Source organism: Myotis yumanensis, unplaced genomic scaffold (genome assembly GCF_028538775.1).
Source record: "Myotis yumanensis isolate MYYU_CA2020_CCGP unplaced genomic scaffold, mMyoYum1.0.hap1 SCAF_3, whole genome shotgun sequence".
In the NCBI taxonomy this organism is placed as follows: domain Eukaryota; kingdom Metazoa; phylum Chordata; class Mammalia; order Chiroptera; family Vespertilionidae; genus Myotis; species Myotis yumanensis.
In genome coordinates, this window is record NW_027223754.1 from 44,241,529 (window position 1) to 44,258,811 (window position 17,283).

Below are 17,283 nucleotides of genomic sequence, written 5' to 3' on the forward strand. Positions count from 1 at the left end.
GGGATATCTCTTTAGTCAGATTTCTCTCCCTGTTCTGGTTGGAAGCCCACCTTATGACTTTATGGATGAGGAATTCCATGATGTACATGTAGTTCAAAGATACTAGATGTTTAATCATCCTTGTCTTCATTACTTTTAATGCCTTTAATATTTAAATTTTGATTTTCTTTGGGATATGTTATGTGCATATAAATAAACAAAAAGCCCCAGCCTTTCTTTAAAGGCACTGAAGGAATAATGTTTTAGCGGTAGTTCCAGAACTCACAAATAGTGTAGTCTATTTACAAAGAGTTTCATTTTAAAACCAATTTGGCCTTAAATGAGTCTTCACATATTGAGAGCCAGGTTAAAGCATTTAAGTGAACAGAGTTATAGCTTCTGGAATTTCAAATTCATGAGGCAATTCATGCAAATATACTGAATGCATTTATTAAAATTATTTTGTGTGAAATCTCTTCAAGCAAGAGAGGTATAAAGTTATATGTAATCACAGTAATGAGTAAAAAAAGGTATAATGATAAAGTCAGAAAAAAATCTCTGAACTAATGTCTAAAATTCTAATAATTTCTAAAATAATTGAAGGAAATGCACATATTTATCATGGAAAATAAGATTAGGTCACGGCTAAGTGGTGCTGTCTTCTATTAAATATAGATATAACCTAGGGAAAGAAAAGGAGGAAACTTAATAGACTGTAGAGTTAAATAGTTGAGTCAGCTGCCACGAAATTAGCTGTTAGAGACTGGTAATTCTCTACCCAATTTCTAAGGATACTGTTCTTAGAGTGTACATGTGTTATCCTTTTATTTATTTATTTATTTATTTATTTTAAAAATAGATTTTTATTGATTTCAGAGAGGAAGGGACGGGGGAGATAGATAGAAACATCAGTGATGAGAGAGTGAATCATTGATTGGCTGCCTCCTGCACGCCCCCGACTGGGGATCGAGCCTGAACCCAGGCATGTGCCTTTGGCCAGAATCGAACCTGGGACCCTTCAGTCTGCAGGCCAAAGCTCTATCCACTGAGCCAAACCGGCTAGGGCTATTATCCTTTTAGAAAGTACACTGGCAAATTCTAATTCTTTCTATTCCTCAGTGGCTGGGGGATGAGCAGGTTGCATGGTTAATACCCACTGAACAGCTTGTATTTGTTCTCTACCTTTTACACTGAAATTTTAAAGGTAATAAGACGTACAAATAGCCTTAATTTCCTAACACTGGCATTTCCTAACATTGACAGTCAATTGAATAAGGTAGGAATTTAAGAATCTAAAGCAAGAAAAGAGAAAACGAGTTTCTGAAAACAAAGATTGTCGTAAGTGTTTCCCTCCACGTCCTGCGTGGTTCAGGGTTCGGGTCTGGAAGTGGAGCCGCACACAAATGAAATAGAAAAGACACAAGATAATTTGGGAATATGGGGAACCAGGCGAGCAAGTCCAACTCTGGGAGAAGGACTTCCACTGTGCTCAGGCCTCACCAAGCTTTTATAGTGAGAGGTAAACAAGGTAGTGATTACCATAGTTACACAGTTCTTGTGAGTTTCACTTGTTTTGACCATGGTTACACTTCCTGCACTTCCTCATCCCATTAGCTTTCCCAGATAAGATCTAGGGAGTGTTATAAGGTCAAGCCTAATTATGCTAAGAGGACTGTGCCCTTTAAGCTAGGACTTGTTTGTGACTTTGCCAGCAGGCCAGTCCGAGGCTTAACCCTATATCAGTTTCCCACAAAAGATCTGATGGATTACACTAGGTTAATCCTGTAAGATCCCATCTGACTGTACTATTCTAGGCTGCAGTAAAATTAGTAATATTAATAATTAGTAAAAATAACAAGTATATAATATCTCAGAGTCAATATGATTTCAGTTGCAATTTTAAAAAAGGAGTACATAGGACAATGTTTTTCTCTCCCCAAGAGTGAAGCACTTATAAAAACAGATCTATTTCATTTATCTTTCTTTAAAAAGTCATAATTAAACTAGTTCTTTGAGTAACATTTAATTTTAAAATAGATAATGCATGGAAGTGGTTGCAATGTAAAGGCACAATTTGAAGAAACTATCCACAAGTGTCTCCCAGCTATCCAAGATCATTTCCTCTGATCTCCCTGATTTGATTTATTGTTTTATTAATATGAACACATATGTTTATAGATTTCTTCCTACTTTTTTACTTATATGGTAGCATACCATAGACACTTCTGTGACTTCATTTATATTTTCCTATTCTAAATCACTCCCTACCAGTTTTTTTTACTCCATATCAGGCTTTCTTATTCCTTTTCATTTTTTTAGGGATGTATGGTAGTCTATAGAATGGATTTACCTTACAATTTTTAATCAGTCTCCTATTGATGGGCATTTGGGTGATTTACTAGTATAATCTTTTGATTTACAAATAATGCTGCAATGAGTGAATATGTAGGGTAAGTTGAGAGACTAGCATTGCTGGGTCAAAGATTAAATAAAATTTAAATTTTTATGGATACTGCCAAATTGCTTTTTAGAAGGTTAACTGATTTTTCCTCCTACCAGCTATGCAGCAGAGTGACAAATTTTCTGCTCTCTCTCATTAGTACAGTGTGTTATTACACTTTGTAATCTTTGCCAATCTGATAGGTAAAAATGGTACTTTAGTAAGTTTACTTTTTCTTTCTCTTCTTATAAATGACGATCAGCACCTTTTAGAATATATTTAAAGAACCATTTGCATTTCCGTGAGCTGTCTGTTTGTTAGGGTAATGACTTCTGGGAAGAGAAAAAAACTAGTTTCATAAGAGAATTAGTAAAAGAGATCTCTATGTAAGTTAGTAACAAAATACAACATGTGCTTTTGATATCTTACTTTTCATGAAAACCTAACACTGTTCATATAAATGTGTTTTGTAGCTTTCATTAGCTTATGAGGAGCTAATGTGATCACTGACACCATAGCTAACCTCCAGAACAGTGCCTGGCACTTAGTAAGATGCTCAATAAATTTTTGTTAGGACAATGTTATGCTATTGAGTATCTATTAATGTGTCTCTATACAAGATGTTATGCAAACATAATCTTTTAACTTCACAAAAATGTGTATGATAAACTACTCTCTTTATTTTACATGTGGGGAAAAGAGAGTTCAGAGGGGCCAAGATTTGAGTGTAAGGTCATATGAACCAGTAAGTGACCATGCAGAGAACAAAAGAAAAGTTTCGTACTTGAACCTTTCCCCATGTCATGTTTCTAGCTACAATTTTCCCTTTTATCATTTTAGACAATTCTAAATTTGATCCCTTCATAATTGCTTTCATTATAGCTGAGGAAATGTAGTCTTGTTAGATCATGTTAATAGGAATTAACACTAATTGGTAAAGGACAGGTTTGAACAATTTTGCTTGACAGGGCATTGGTTTTATGATGAATAGGCATTCACATTTTAAAAATGCCACATTTGCTTATTTAATATATGTATGTTACACATAAATTCATAAGTAGTATAACATCTTAGTGAGTTTTTCAAGAGCTGAGGTGCCAGAGAGGGTGGCTGGCCGCCTGCTTGGGCAGGCTTCCCAGGGTGGCAGGATTTCTATAGGCTCAGTTTGGGGAATACTTTTTTTTTTTTTTAACTTGGCAGGTGCTATATGGCTAGATGGAGTCGAAGGGTTCCTCTTCAAATCTAGACTTTATAAGGACAAACCCATGCTCTATTGAGAAAAACTAAACCTGTACAAAGAGATGAACTATATACACTACATTATTGTTGAAATTAAGTAGTATAATGGCAAACAATAATTTATATACAAATATAAGATGGTCTAGCGTTGATTTTTGAGTTCCTCTTTCCTAGAACTTTGGTGGTTCCTTAGCCATGAATGGCCTGGAAGTGTCTCAGTTATCTAGAATCTCTTCTAACATCACCCTGGCTCTTTCTTCAACCTGTATTGTCTAGTTATGAGGAATGCTAACCTGGTCACTTATTAAAATATATATTTTTATTGATTTCAGAGAGTAAGGGAGAGGAAGAGAGAGATAGAGCCATCAATAATGAGAGAGAATCATTGATTAGCTGCCTCCTGCATGCCCCTGACTGGGAATTGAACTGTGACCTCCTGGTTTGTAGGTTGATGCTCAACCACTGAGCCATACCAGCTGTGCTGGTCACTGCTTTTAAAGCTGACATACTAATAGCAGAACCTTCTTGTAGTCCTGTTTACACCTGTTTAAAGTTGAACCCTTAAACTACAAGCTTCCTTCCTGCAGGATTTAGCAACTGAATTTTAATGCTGTTGACATTTCTTTTAGTATGCAAGCTATTATATCTTGTATATATTTTATATATACGTATGTATATTTTGAATGCAATGTTATTAAACAAATCTATACAGAAAGTGTGCTTTCCATAACTATACAACTCCTCCAAATGCCTGAAAAACACCTCTTATTTTGTCTGCTCAGGATGCTCTGTCTGAAAGGGTGCATAGGGAAGGATAGAAAGAAAATTACAGTACGTCCTCACTTAATGTCATCAATGAGTTCTTAGAAAGTGTGACAGTGAAATGATGTTGTAACAAAACCAATTTTAATGTAGGCTAAGGGATAGAAACAAGAGTTAAGTTCCTGTGGCATATTTCTGGTCACAAAAACATCACCAAATTTCTAAATAAAGACCCCCAACACTCCTAACATTAAATATCGAAATAAATGTGAGCTATTCATACATTTAAGAAAGATGAGTAAAACGAAGATAAGATAATTATTCTCCAACTTGCTTGTTCCAGTTCAGGGTCTCAGATGGGTGGGGCCTATCCCAGCAGCTCAGGGCACAGGGCAAGCACCCACCCTGGACAGGACGCCCTTCCATCATAGGGCACACTCACGCACAGACCCACACTCTCTCAGCTGGGCACAAGGTAGACGACCCACTTCCCCTACCAGGCACATTTTTGGGATGTGGGAGGAAACTGAAGTTCCCCCCCAAAAAACCCATGCAGACATGGGGAGAACGTGCAAACTGCACACAAACAGTGGCCCTGGCTAGGAATCGTTTTTTCTTTCTTTCTTCGTTTTATCAATGTTATAACAAAATGACGAATAAAACAACATTTTTGAGGACCTACTATATATGTAGAAATTCGGACCCAATGTTTTTATTATGTCATCTACGTTAAGTTCTAAATTGGAATTTCCCATATGGGACTGTGGTCTCTCTTGGGACTCAAGCACTCACACATAAATTCTCAGAGGGCCAGAGCATTAGCATGTTACTACAGTAAAAGCCACTCTGAATCGAATGACGTCTCTGGATAGCACACGTGAATCCAAATGCTGAACATCGTATGCTGGTCTTCGGTAATGCACAGATGTCTTTGCAGCCAGCCCCCGGTTCTTATGGTACTGTTCCTCCAGATGCAAATACTCTTGTCATGCCACCAGTGTGGCAAGGTTTTGAACTTGCAACCATCTTAGTTAAGGTTAAGTTTAATAGTAATTTCATCCCCCACTGATCTTGAAGATATGCATGTTTTTTCCCCCTGTAATTTGTTAAGTTTCTTTATGCCTGTCAGTACAACATTTGTTGATTCATTGCTTTCTTCTGCAAGGGTCACATTAAAAAATGTTTTACCTTAAAAGCCCATGCAATCACATTTTCTTCAATAGTGCCTCCAAGTTAAAATTTGGTGTGTTTTTTCCCCTTCCTGTATGTATTCTACAGGTTGCATTACTTCTCTTTCTAGCCTGTGGATATGTTATTGCTTCCAGAATTTTGTTTATTGCATTCTTTGCATTTTCTTGGCACACACTACCCTTTTTAACTACATAAATTGGATACTCTGTATAGAGTTCCTACCAGAGCATTTATTGTATAATGTTTTATAGTCCCTCTGAGACCTATAATCTCTTTCTATTACTTTTTCCTGTTCTTTTATCTCTTCACATTGTGAATTGCTTTAAGAGTCTTGTCCCCTCCTTTGTTATTTACACTTTGCACTCGGTGAATTCTGGTGCTTTCCAGAAGTTATTTGCCTCTTGCAGCACTAAATCTGGAGCTTTCTATGTCCCGAGAGTCTCTTGTCTTTTTTTCTAATCACAATTTGATTTCTGACTTCAATTCAGACAGTGTCTAACAGTTCAAGAAATATTGTGTGGACTTCTTTGGAAAATACATTCTGATATAGCCCTAGATACTTTGTCCATGTATCACTTAGGATTTCTCTCAGCTGCTTAGAACAGGAAACCCAAATTACAGAAACCTAAACCAAAAAGAAGTTTATTTTTTTCTTTATGTGGAAGAGTTCCAGGGGCAGGCAGTCCAGCCATTGAGAGGGCGTCAGTGTAATCAGGTCAGAAAGGTCAAGGAACAAACGGCATCAAAGCGTTACCAGAGTGTTACATTTAACAAGCACCAGGGCAATCAGGAAGGTTAGGAGGGGGAGATGGAACAATTAACTTTTATGGGACACAGCTGCAGCCAGGGAGGTTACGGAGATGGCTGCAGCCCGGGAGTAAACTGAAAAGCAAGCAACCTGATAAGAAGGTGGACAGGCATTAATTCACAACGGCGCCAAGATTCCCAGAAGAGTGACCCCTTTGCTTCCCCCGTTTGCTCCCCCCGTTAGCTAGAAAAAGTATATAACCTATGCCTGAACCCTTAGTCGGGGCTCACGGCCACTGCTCTGCCGCGTTCAGAGTAAGTTGTGGGCCCCGACATATGTTGGAAGCTAAATAAACCCCTTGCGTTTGCATAGAAAGCGTCTCTTGGTTCTTTGTGACAGCGGCTTGCACCCCGGATTTTACACCATCACAGACGCTTTCTGTCTTTTTGGTCCTTGGTGAGTGGCTTTTTAACTTTGCTTGTTGGCTCTTCTTTGCTTGAAGGCTGCTGCAGCCGCATCCACATTCCAAGAGGCAGCAAGAAGAAACAGAAAGAGAGAAAGGACACTTTTAGGGTGAAACAATCACCTTTAAAGAGCTTCCCTAGAAGTCCCATCCAACGACTTCTAGGTAAATCTCATGGATAGTTTGGCATATGCCTTCACTCAAAATGCAAAGAAAGTGAACTAAGGAGAAAGAGGGGAATGGACCTCTTGAGTAAGCAACCACAGTACTTGCCACCTTTAGACAGTCCCGCTGTAGTGTGTGGGCTCCATACTTGAGGCAAAACTTCCGTTTGAGGCTGCCAGGCTCCCCAGGCCACACCTTCCCTCTCTGGGAAATGCCTAACCTTCTCTGGACTTCCCAGGACATAGGGCATGTGGTACCTTTTTCAGGGACATGCACCAATGACAAATGCTTAACTCCTTTCCCAGGGATGATGACCCTTCTCAAAGATGACTCTTTTTGAACGCTACTTATGAGAAACATTGATCACTTGCATTATGGAGTATTCTTCCAAAGTTGTTGCTTTTTGCAATAAACTATGCCTTTATTCTTTTTTTAAATTGACTTCAGAAAGGAAGGGAGAGGGAGAGAGAGATAGAAATATAAATGATGAGAGAGACTCGTTGATTGGCTGCCTCCTGCACGCCCCCTCTCCCCCCCCCCCCCCCCCCAGGAATAGAGCTCGAAACTGAGGCATGTGCCCTTGACTGGACTTGAACCTGGGGCCCTTCAGTCCGCAGGCTGACGCTTTATCCACTGAGCCAAACCAGCTAGGGATGGCTTTATTCTTTTGGAGTTAAAATTTTGTTACTCAAAGCCAAGACTTTAGAATTAAAAAATCTTTTATCTCTCTAAAATCCTAGGCCTTATAATTTGATATTTTGGTTTCTAAGATGATTGTCTCTGCCATAAACTTTAAAAATCTACTCATGACAACAAATTCCCTTCAGTAAATAACTTGATTTCTGTTACTGTTCGGAATGCAGCCACTTGAGACAATGTAGAAAGCCCCCATTGTTACCTGAACGGGGCAACTAAACTTCAAGGAACCTTGGGTAAGATATGAAAATGTTATCTACTGAATAAACAATAGTGATACAAGCCAGAAGGGCAATGCATTTAAAGCAGTTTAAGAAGTGCAAAGAGCAAAGAATTCTGACTGTGGGCAAGCAGGGAAGATGTGCCTGGACAGGGATCACTGAGTTCCTTCGTCCCTGAAAGACTCTGTTGCCAGAAAACAGAAGGAATGACTTTGCAGACCAGCTAGAAAGGTGCCTGTGTAGGTCAATTGTACAGAAAATATAAGTACTTTGCATGACACTGTCATCAGCCAACAAATACGTACTCAGCATCAACTTTGTCCTGGTTGCATACTAAGCTTGAGGCTTCAAAGGCAAAGAGATCTTATCTCTGACATTTAGGAGTAAGGGGTCTTGTTAGGGGAAATAGGTAAATAGATAACATCCTATATAATAAAAACCCAGTGACCATAATGGCAGAACGATCAGAATGACCACTCGACCAGACACTATGAGGTGCACTGACCACCTCTTGGTCCCTTTCCCCGGCTGGCAGGCTCCGATTGCCAATGGCAAACAGGAACTGGGGTGGGTGGTGGGAGATGCGGGTGGTGCCAGGCCAAGGCCCCCACCCTGCCGGTCGCCCCACACACAGAGGGCGACCTGCAGTGGGGTTGGGGCTGGTGAGTGGGCAGCAATGGCTGATCTCTTGGTGCCTCCCCCGGCTGTCAGGATCCCGTCACCAAATGGTGAATGGGGAACCAGGGTGGGTGGTGGCAAGATGGCCTTGATCGCCGGCCAAGCTGACAGACTCCACCCATGCACGATTTTGTGCATCGGGCCTCTAGTTATAGTATAATTTGAGCAGTGCTATATTTGGGGTAGAAGTAACAATGGTGAATGGATGAATAAATTTATTATTAAGTATTTATTGAAATAAGTACCTTCCTCTCTCATGTGACAGGCACTGGGGTGACAGGCACTGGGGACACAATGGAAAGAAAAGCAGACAGTGTCTCTGAGCTCCTTGAACTTACAGTCTAGAAATGAAAGAGGAACTCTAATGACCAGGCATAAAGCTTAAGCTGAACTCACATTTATATTCTGTTGTGAAATCAGGGCTATACATGTGGAAATTTTGCTGTGAATATTTTAAAACATGTAATAATTTCTGTATTTAAGAACTTTAACAGCTTCCTTGAGGAAATTAAAATAAGCACTATGCACATTACAACATTTTTAGACTTACTTTTGCTGGCATAATACTCAAAATTCCAATAAGAGGGTTATCAAGTGAGTACACAGAAGGGTACTCGTGGTGAGAAAAATTTGAAAACCCATTTCAGATATATTTTTAACTGTCCATTTGTATTATAATACTGGGAAATGCAACCTCTTCTATCTCTCCTGTTAAAGCAAAAGCACCTGAAATTTGACTAGGCTATGTATCTCATCATCCTCGCCCTTTTTTTGAACTTAATCATTAACCTACACTTGTTGAAGACCTCAAATGTTCCCAAACCAGTGTTCAATCTGCAACAGAACCTTCATTTGTTCACTCGACAAAGGGGTTTGTAATCCTGTTTGGAGCGATATGTCATACATTCTTGAAAACTTAACTGAAAATGTCAGTAGGCATGTCACTGATATTAGATTGGGTATACGGAGTTGCTCATGTCAAGAACACCTACGTTCCATTGTAGAGAAAGCTCCAGCCAGGTTAATCTAACTGAAATAGTCTGATAAACGTTAAAGGTCATGTTCAATGTCTTGCAGGTCCTCCATGCCTTTACTGATGCCATTTTTGATGAGTGGATGAGAAGATTCAATCCTTCCGCAGATGCTTGGCCTCAGGAGCTGGCACCCATTGGTCACAATCGGATGTACAACATGGTTCCTTTCTTCCCTTCGGTGACTAATCAGGAATTATTTTTAACCGCAGACCAACTTGGCTACAGCTATGCCATTGATCTTCCAGGTAACTAATTCAACTTCTAAATGGGTGATTCATCTTTTAAAGGAGCTTTCTTTCTTTTTAAAAAAAATGTAAACCAAGACCTTAAATTGAAGCATTCAGGTCTCATTAACTTTATTGGCAATTTTCTAGGATACATATATTTAGTAAAATTAGCCTTTGAACTACTAATTAAACATCAGAAAAGGGACTGGTTGGATGACTGTTGTTTTAGAAAACTGAAAGTTGTGAACAAACCTTATTCCACAGAGGAAGTATCTACTCCTACACTTGATTTGACAGTTTTGTCTGAGTTAATTGAAAGCTGGCCATGGTTTGAACAGTCTAGTCAGTAAAGTCAAAATTCACTAGCCTCATGTGGAGAGGGACTCTCAGGAGATCATTACTGGAAGGCAAGGCTGGGTTTAGAGTGAGGCAAGAGCAGCACTTGTTTGGACCACAAAGTTTCAGGGGAGGCCAAATATGTTAGTAATCTAGATATGTAATAATATCATGCAATATTTTAAAACAATAAATGCAAAAATGTTTTGATGAGTTCACTATCAAAATTTTAAATAAAGACAGGCTGTTGTTTTTTTTATATTCTTGCAACATTTTGTAACTGGACCATTTTTTCCAATTATCCCATACCACCCCTGCTAGGTGGGGTTTGTGAAGCTGACCATTGTCTGCTAACAGATTGGGCTACATGGGACTTCATGTGTATATTTTATAAATTAATGCTTTTTTAAGACATGTTTTTAGATTGTTGATTTTTTTATTTGCTTTTCTTACTTGATTCAAAATATAGAAGGATATTTTGACAAGTTCATATAGGGGCACTTTTTTTTTTTCTTTTTTTTTTTTTTTTTTTTTTTTTTTTACCTAGGCCCCAATATAGCTCTGTGTGCCATTTAAAGACTCTTAGTTTGCAATATATACAAATATTGAGTCATTATGTTGTACACCTAAAACTAATAATGTGCGGTATATCAATTATACCTCATTAAAAAATCTTAGAACAGGTTGAGAAAGAAAGCTAAAATAATAGCAAATATCTTAATTTGTCAAGAAGTCAAAAAACACACATCCCCTCTGCCAGTAGCTTTTCTCATTCGTGTCTATTTCATCTTCACTAAGTCTCCACCTACACAGTAATTAGGACCATTTTTGAGCTCACATTTGTCTCTTTGACTGCAGTCTTTCAGGGCCCAGAATCTGTCCCCTGCTTTTCCTTCTAATTTGCATCTACTGCTGCTCCTTCTCCTTCCTGATTTGAAATTTAATTTCTGTGGGCAACTGAGGGTATCTCTTTGAAACTTCTTTTCCTTTTCTCTGGGACATAAAATAACCAAAAAGTTTGCAATGTGCATTTTGACCATGTTTCCTGCTCTGAAATCAGCCAATTAAGAGGTATAGACTGAGAGTCTAAATATGTCCTGAAAGCATTGACTCACTAGAAGACACAAACTCATACTCATTTACTGGTCTGACAAATAAGTTTACAGCTGCATCTGAGGTAGCAGAACTATAACCAGAAGTCAGAGAAGGGAGTGAGGGATTTGGGAAAGGGGGTAGGTCTTGAGCTAGATTCGAAGAGATGATAGATCTTAGGTAGCTGAGGAGGAAAGTAGCAACATTTTAGATTGAAGGAGGGCAGGGCATAGGACTGTGAAAGGCACAGATAGTCTACATAGAGGACTGTGCGAAGAAATCCTGGTTGTAATATAAGGCTTGGGTAGAAGATTATTGTGAATTCAAGTTGGATATGTGATGTACACCTGAAACCTATGTCATTTTATTAACCAATGCTACCCCAATAAATTCAATTTAAAAAAGAAAAAATGGGCATTGAATAGTTAAAAAAATAAAGCAAAGTTGGATCTGTGAGAAGGGCCTAATTATGTAGGACTTTAAAAACTAGACAAAAATCACAATTAGGTACCATTTTCTACCCATTAGGATGGCTACTAACAAAAAAAGCAGAAAATAACAAGTGTTGATGAAGATATGGAGAAATTGGAAGCCTTGTGCACTGATGGTCAAAATGTAAAATGGCATAGCCTCTGTGGAAAAACAATATGGAAGTTCCTAAAAAATATTAGACATAGAATTACAACATGAGCTAGCAAATCAGCTTCTGGATATATATCCCAATGAATTGAAAGCAAGTAATCAAACAGATATTTGTACAACTCTGTTCATAGCAACTTTATTCACAGTAGATGTAAGGTGGAGGCAACCCAAGTATTCACTGATGGATGAATGGATAAATAGAGGTGATATATGCATACAATGGAGTATTATTCATTAATAATTCATTCATGAATAATATTCATTAAAAAATCCTGTCATGTGGTACAACAAGAATGAATCTTGAAGACAGTATGCCAAGTTAAATAAAGCAGTCACAAAAGGTCCAAAACTGTATGATTCCACTTCTTTGAGGTATCAAGAGTAGTTAAATTTATAGAGATAGAAAGTAGAATGATAGTCACCAGGATCTGGGCTAGGTGGTGGGAGATGGGTGGGTTACCATTTCTGTTCTATAAGATGAAAAAAGTTCTGCGGATGGATGGTGGTGATAATTGCACAACAGTGTGAATGTACTTAATGTCACAGAACTATATACATAAACATGGTTAGGAGGGTAAAATAGATGTTATGTGTATTTTACCACAATTAAAAAATAATATTAATTAAAAAAAAAAGCCAGGCAGGGCAGTTTGGACAATAACAAAAGACAATCATTTTTGGTTCCTGAACAAAGAAATGCAGACTTGAAATCTGTGTTTTAAGAAGCTTAGATTGGCAAAAGATGCTGCTCAATTAGAGCAAAAGGAGACAAATTAAAATCCTTTTGGGGGAATCCCATCAGGATGGGTCAGAGCCCTCTGTGGGATTGAAAAAAAAGAACGAGAAGGAGAATCTACATTAAGATAAGTGTAGGATATAGAACAAGAACCTAGTGTAGAGAAACTGAATTTAAGAACAGCTGTCCAGGCTAAGATACTTTCTAAAAAAATGACAAGTAGGTATACATATACTAGAAATAATATTCATTAATTTGGTGGAAGAGCGATTATAAAATACATTTGAGTAGAGGATTGGATTTCTCATGTAGAAGATTCAGATTTTATTCACAACTATCTAAATAGGTACCAATTTTAACTGTTCCTGCTATTGAATGTCTCCTGTTGTAATAACCCATCTGATCTGTCTTGATCATTTATCATCCCATAAAGCAGGTAGAGACAATGGCAGAAATTCTCCACCTGAGGGTTGCATATTTTGCAGTTCACCAGATACCATTTTAGCATGCACGTTTACAAATGAGTTTCTAACTTACAAAAGTAGTTATATATACTTCCTTGGAGGGTTTATTCTATATAAATATTTATTGTAAGAAAATTTTAAAGATGCAATAAACTGTATTTAAATAATGGAATGACATTTCCCACTTCCTTAAGAAAGAAAACAATTGTGGCTGTGATAAATAGTTGGTGAGGAAGGAGAAGATAAATTTTATTCTAGCCAGTGTTGTTTTGCTTTATCAACAAAAAATGCATGTAAAAGGCAAATTGGTCTACTTTTTCCTTTGTGAAGAGTGTTCAGCTGATGAAAATCCCAACCACAGACTTTTTTTCTTCTGTTTTAATTTCAGTTGAAGAAACTCCAAGTTGGTCTGTGACTCTCCCGGTGGTTATGGGAATGCTGGTGGCTTTGGTTGGTCTTTTTGTCTTGCTGGCTTTCCTTCAGTACAGAAGACTTCGCAAAGGATATGCACCCTTAATGGAGACACATTTGAACAAGAGATACACAGAAGAAGCCTAGGATGCTCATGCCTTACCCTAGAGAAGAGGCCAGCCAAAAAGACCTTGTTGCTGAGACCCTGACAACAAGCTAATCCTCACGGTTCTTCCTTTAGCTAAAGATCTTTGGCACAGCTCATTCTGTTGTGATGATGACCCCAAACACAGATGATGCTTAGCTGTGGTTTGCTTTTCTGTGTAACAGACTGAAGCTGAAGTGCTTGAGACTATCTCTACCATCAAACAAAGGTAGAGCTGAAGATGTGTGCTATCTCATAATAGTTCTTCATATTGATTTAGCCTCCTCAGTGTTTTGAGAACATAAAAAAAAAGTTGGTAGTGTAGATTTACTGTAATATTATGGTTAGTGAAATTTGTGATTTGGACAAGATTATGGCTCAATCTTTCTCAGCCCAAGTGTCACCATTTGTAATAGGGTGGGGTAGGGAGTGGCAGGTGCCACAATGGTCTCTAAGCTCCCTTTGAACTACAAATATCTATGCTTTTAGGTGCCTTTCTGAGTGTCTTCTTGAGGCTTATTTTTCTTCTTTTCCTCTTTAGCCTTTAAAATGGCTGAGAGGATGAAAATAGGCCTTATTTTCCAAGTAAGGTAGAGAATAAATAAATGAATGAATGATTCGGTTCTTTTATATATCAGACTTTTCAGAATTTGTCAAAAGCCTGAAGTTCTTAACAGTAGACATATCACAAGATTCAATAGCTGGATAAATATGAATCATACAGTGATAAATAAGTAAATGAAGGATTAAATTATAGAGCTTTCCAGTTAACTAACATACAATTTCAAACCCATTACCAAAAATAGAATTCCTCTTTCCAGGAAAGGCTGACTGGAGAAGGCTGGTGAGGATTCCGAATATCAGAGTTCCATTGCTCTCAGTCTCATTTGACTGATCCTGAACCAATTTCTTTACTAGGTAGCCTCAGATGAAAAATTACTAACCTAAAATGCATTTGGCTTATTTTTAAGAGTTGACTTTGTACTAATTAATTCTGTACTATACTGACATTACTTATGAATATTAATCAATTAAGTCTCATCATTTAAAAGCAAACCATGTATACAAAATAGAACAACTCAGAATTAAATGGTTATGTTCCATTTAGTAAGCATCAGATCATGAGAAATAAGAATGAGGCTTTTTTTTTTTTCACTAAGATGTTTAAATTTAGCAATATGATCTTCACTTCCAAGAAGCTAATAGCTATTGAGAGTTCAAGACAAATTTCACCTGCTCATATCTGGTACTTATGCATCAGGGGTGAGGCCAAAGTTCTAGAAGGTAGCCCGTCTGTCTGCTCATTTCAGCACCTCTCTCTGGAATTGATGTGTGTCAAGAATGGGTGCTAAGAGGATCCTAGAGAGCTGCCTTCTACAGATGGGGGCCTAGAGGGTACAAGGTTCACCAACACCCAGTGTTGTCCACTGGAATAAAATTGGGAAAGCCAGAGAAATGGACAAAGCTCAATCTGAACTGAATTTGAGCCTCATAAAGCCACAGGTATATTTAAGAGTAGGCTCAGCAAATAAGAACCAAGGTAGCCCAGAGTCCTTCATGGGTTGAAGGACTGCTGAGATTTTTTAGCCACAACTGCATCAGAATTCCTGCCTTTAACAGCATATGGAAAATTTAACACTGTTTCATTGACGCTCTCCACTTTGAAAAGTTTATGCTCCTGACTCAGGGTTGAACACATTTTTGCATCCATTTTTATACCAAAGGAGATATATATTAAAATGAAGATATAGCTGTACATGATAGGTTGTTCCAGAAAAGTTGTGCATAAATCATTTCTACATTAAAAGCACCAGGGGAATTAGTTTTTATAGATGAACTATTATGAATAATTCTATAAAGCAAATAACCACCTCTAGCTTCTCTTTTAGGTATATTAGAATTTTCATACATCGTATTCTCATAAGATTTGTTTAAAGCAAGATCTATTTGTGGTAGAAGTAAAGGATAGTCATTTATACTTAGCTACTTTATCTGTAGTGCTGAAACTTATAAATATTACATTTTATAATGTCTTCCTGAAAGAAATAATTTCCTGATTTTATAGTTCTTTTAAGAGGAATAACATTTTCTAACAGTTTCTAATATAACAATAAATCAATAATGAATGTCTTTTAAAAAATTTAAAGGTAGAACAAACCTGTAGGATAAAAAGAGTTGGTATTTACATACATTGAATGTTATGCAAATAAACTCAGAAAATATCAATGAGCATTGTAGGGTTATACTTCTCAATGATAGGAGGAAAATTCAACCTTGAAGAAAATGAATAGATAACTTTATATGCTATATCCTCAGTATGAGAAAAATTATATGTATAAGAATTATGATTTCAAAGGAAATGTTTTTATAAATCTAATATACAGAAGTGAAATGAAATTCACTGACATCTTTCCTTTGTGAATGAAATTCTCTTCTAATTCTAAAATTCTTTGACATTAATTTGTGTCTTGCTTAGGATTTAACATTGTTAATTATAATAATCCTAATGAATAATTTTAATCTCACATTAACAAGAAGTAAAAAACTTATTAAAGAAGAAAATAAAAATAAATGTTGTTTTGCAGATTATTGTCATCTGATGGGGCTATTGTCTTTTAACAATAATAATTTGTGAGTATCAATTCCTATATATATACACACACACACACACACACACACACACACACACACACTAGAGGCCCGGTGCACAAAAATTTGTGCACTCGGGGGGTGGGGGTGGTCCCTCAGCCTGGCCTATGCCCTCTTGCAGTCTGGGACTCCTCAGAGGATGTCCATCTGCTGGCTTAGGCCCGCTCCCTGGGGGATCAGGCCCAAGCTGGCAGTCAGACATCCCTCTGGCAGCCCGGCAGCCGTCGGGGGATATCCACTTGCCAGCAGGAAGCAGACCTAAGCTGCAGTTGGACATCCTTAGTGCTGCTGAGGAGGCAGGAGAGGCTCCCACCACCACCACTGTGCTGGCAGCCATTAGCCCGGCTTGTGGCTGAGCAGAGCTCCCCACCATGGGAGCGCACTGACCACCAGGGGGCAGCTCCTGCATTGAGCATCTGCCCCCTGGTGGTCAGTATGTGTCATAGTGACCAGTCATTCCCAGTCTTTCTGCTGTTAGGGTCAATTTGCATATTACCCTTTTATTATATAGAATAGAGGCCTGGTGCATGGGTGGGGGCTGACTGGTTTGCCTTGAAGGGTGTCCTGGATCAGGGTGGGGGTCCCGCTGGGGTGCCTGGCCAGCCTGGGTGAGGGGCTGATGGGTGTTTGCAGGCTGGTCAAGCCCCCCAGTGGCAATCCTCACACCATGGGGGTTTGGCAAGCCTGGTTGAGGGGCTGAGGGCCATTTTCAGGCTGCCCACACTCCCTTCACGGTGGGGGTCCCCACTGGGGTCCCTGGCCAGCCTGGGTGAGGGGCTGATGGCTGTTTTCAGGCTGCCCAAACCCTCTTCAGGGTGCGGGTCCCCACTGGGGTGCCTGGCCAGCCTCGGTGAGGGGCTGTTGGCTGTTTTCAGGCTGCCCACACCCCCATCAGGGTGGGGGTCCCTACTGGGGTGCCTGGCCAGCCTGGGTGAGGGGCTGATGGCTGTTTTCTGACTGACCAA

The 17,283-nt window shown here is 38.7% G+C and overlaps 1 protein-coding gene across 2 annotated transcripts in view; it reads left to right on the top strand.

Annotated features, from left to right (window-relative positions):
* DCT (dopachrome tautomerase) overlaps positions 1-15,632 on the top strand; it is a 32,956-nt gene extending 17,324 nt beyond the window's left edge. Inside the window, exons 7-8 of one of the 2 annotated variants that reach the window (XM_070407436.1) lie at positions 9,660-9,861; positions 13,475-15,632. In XM_070407436.1, the coding sequence (XP_070263537.1) occupies positions 9,660-9,861; positions 13,475-13,671 (399 nt within the window). In that variant the 3' untranslated portion in view covers positions 13,672-15,632. The remainder of the gene's footprint in view (positions 1-9,659; positions 9,862-13,474) is intronic. The other variant, XM_070407437.1, reaches the window with a different exon arrangement.
* Positions 15,633-17,283: the final 1,651 nt, after the last annotated feature.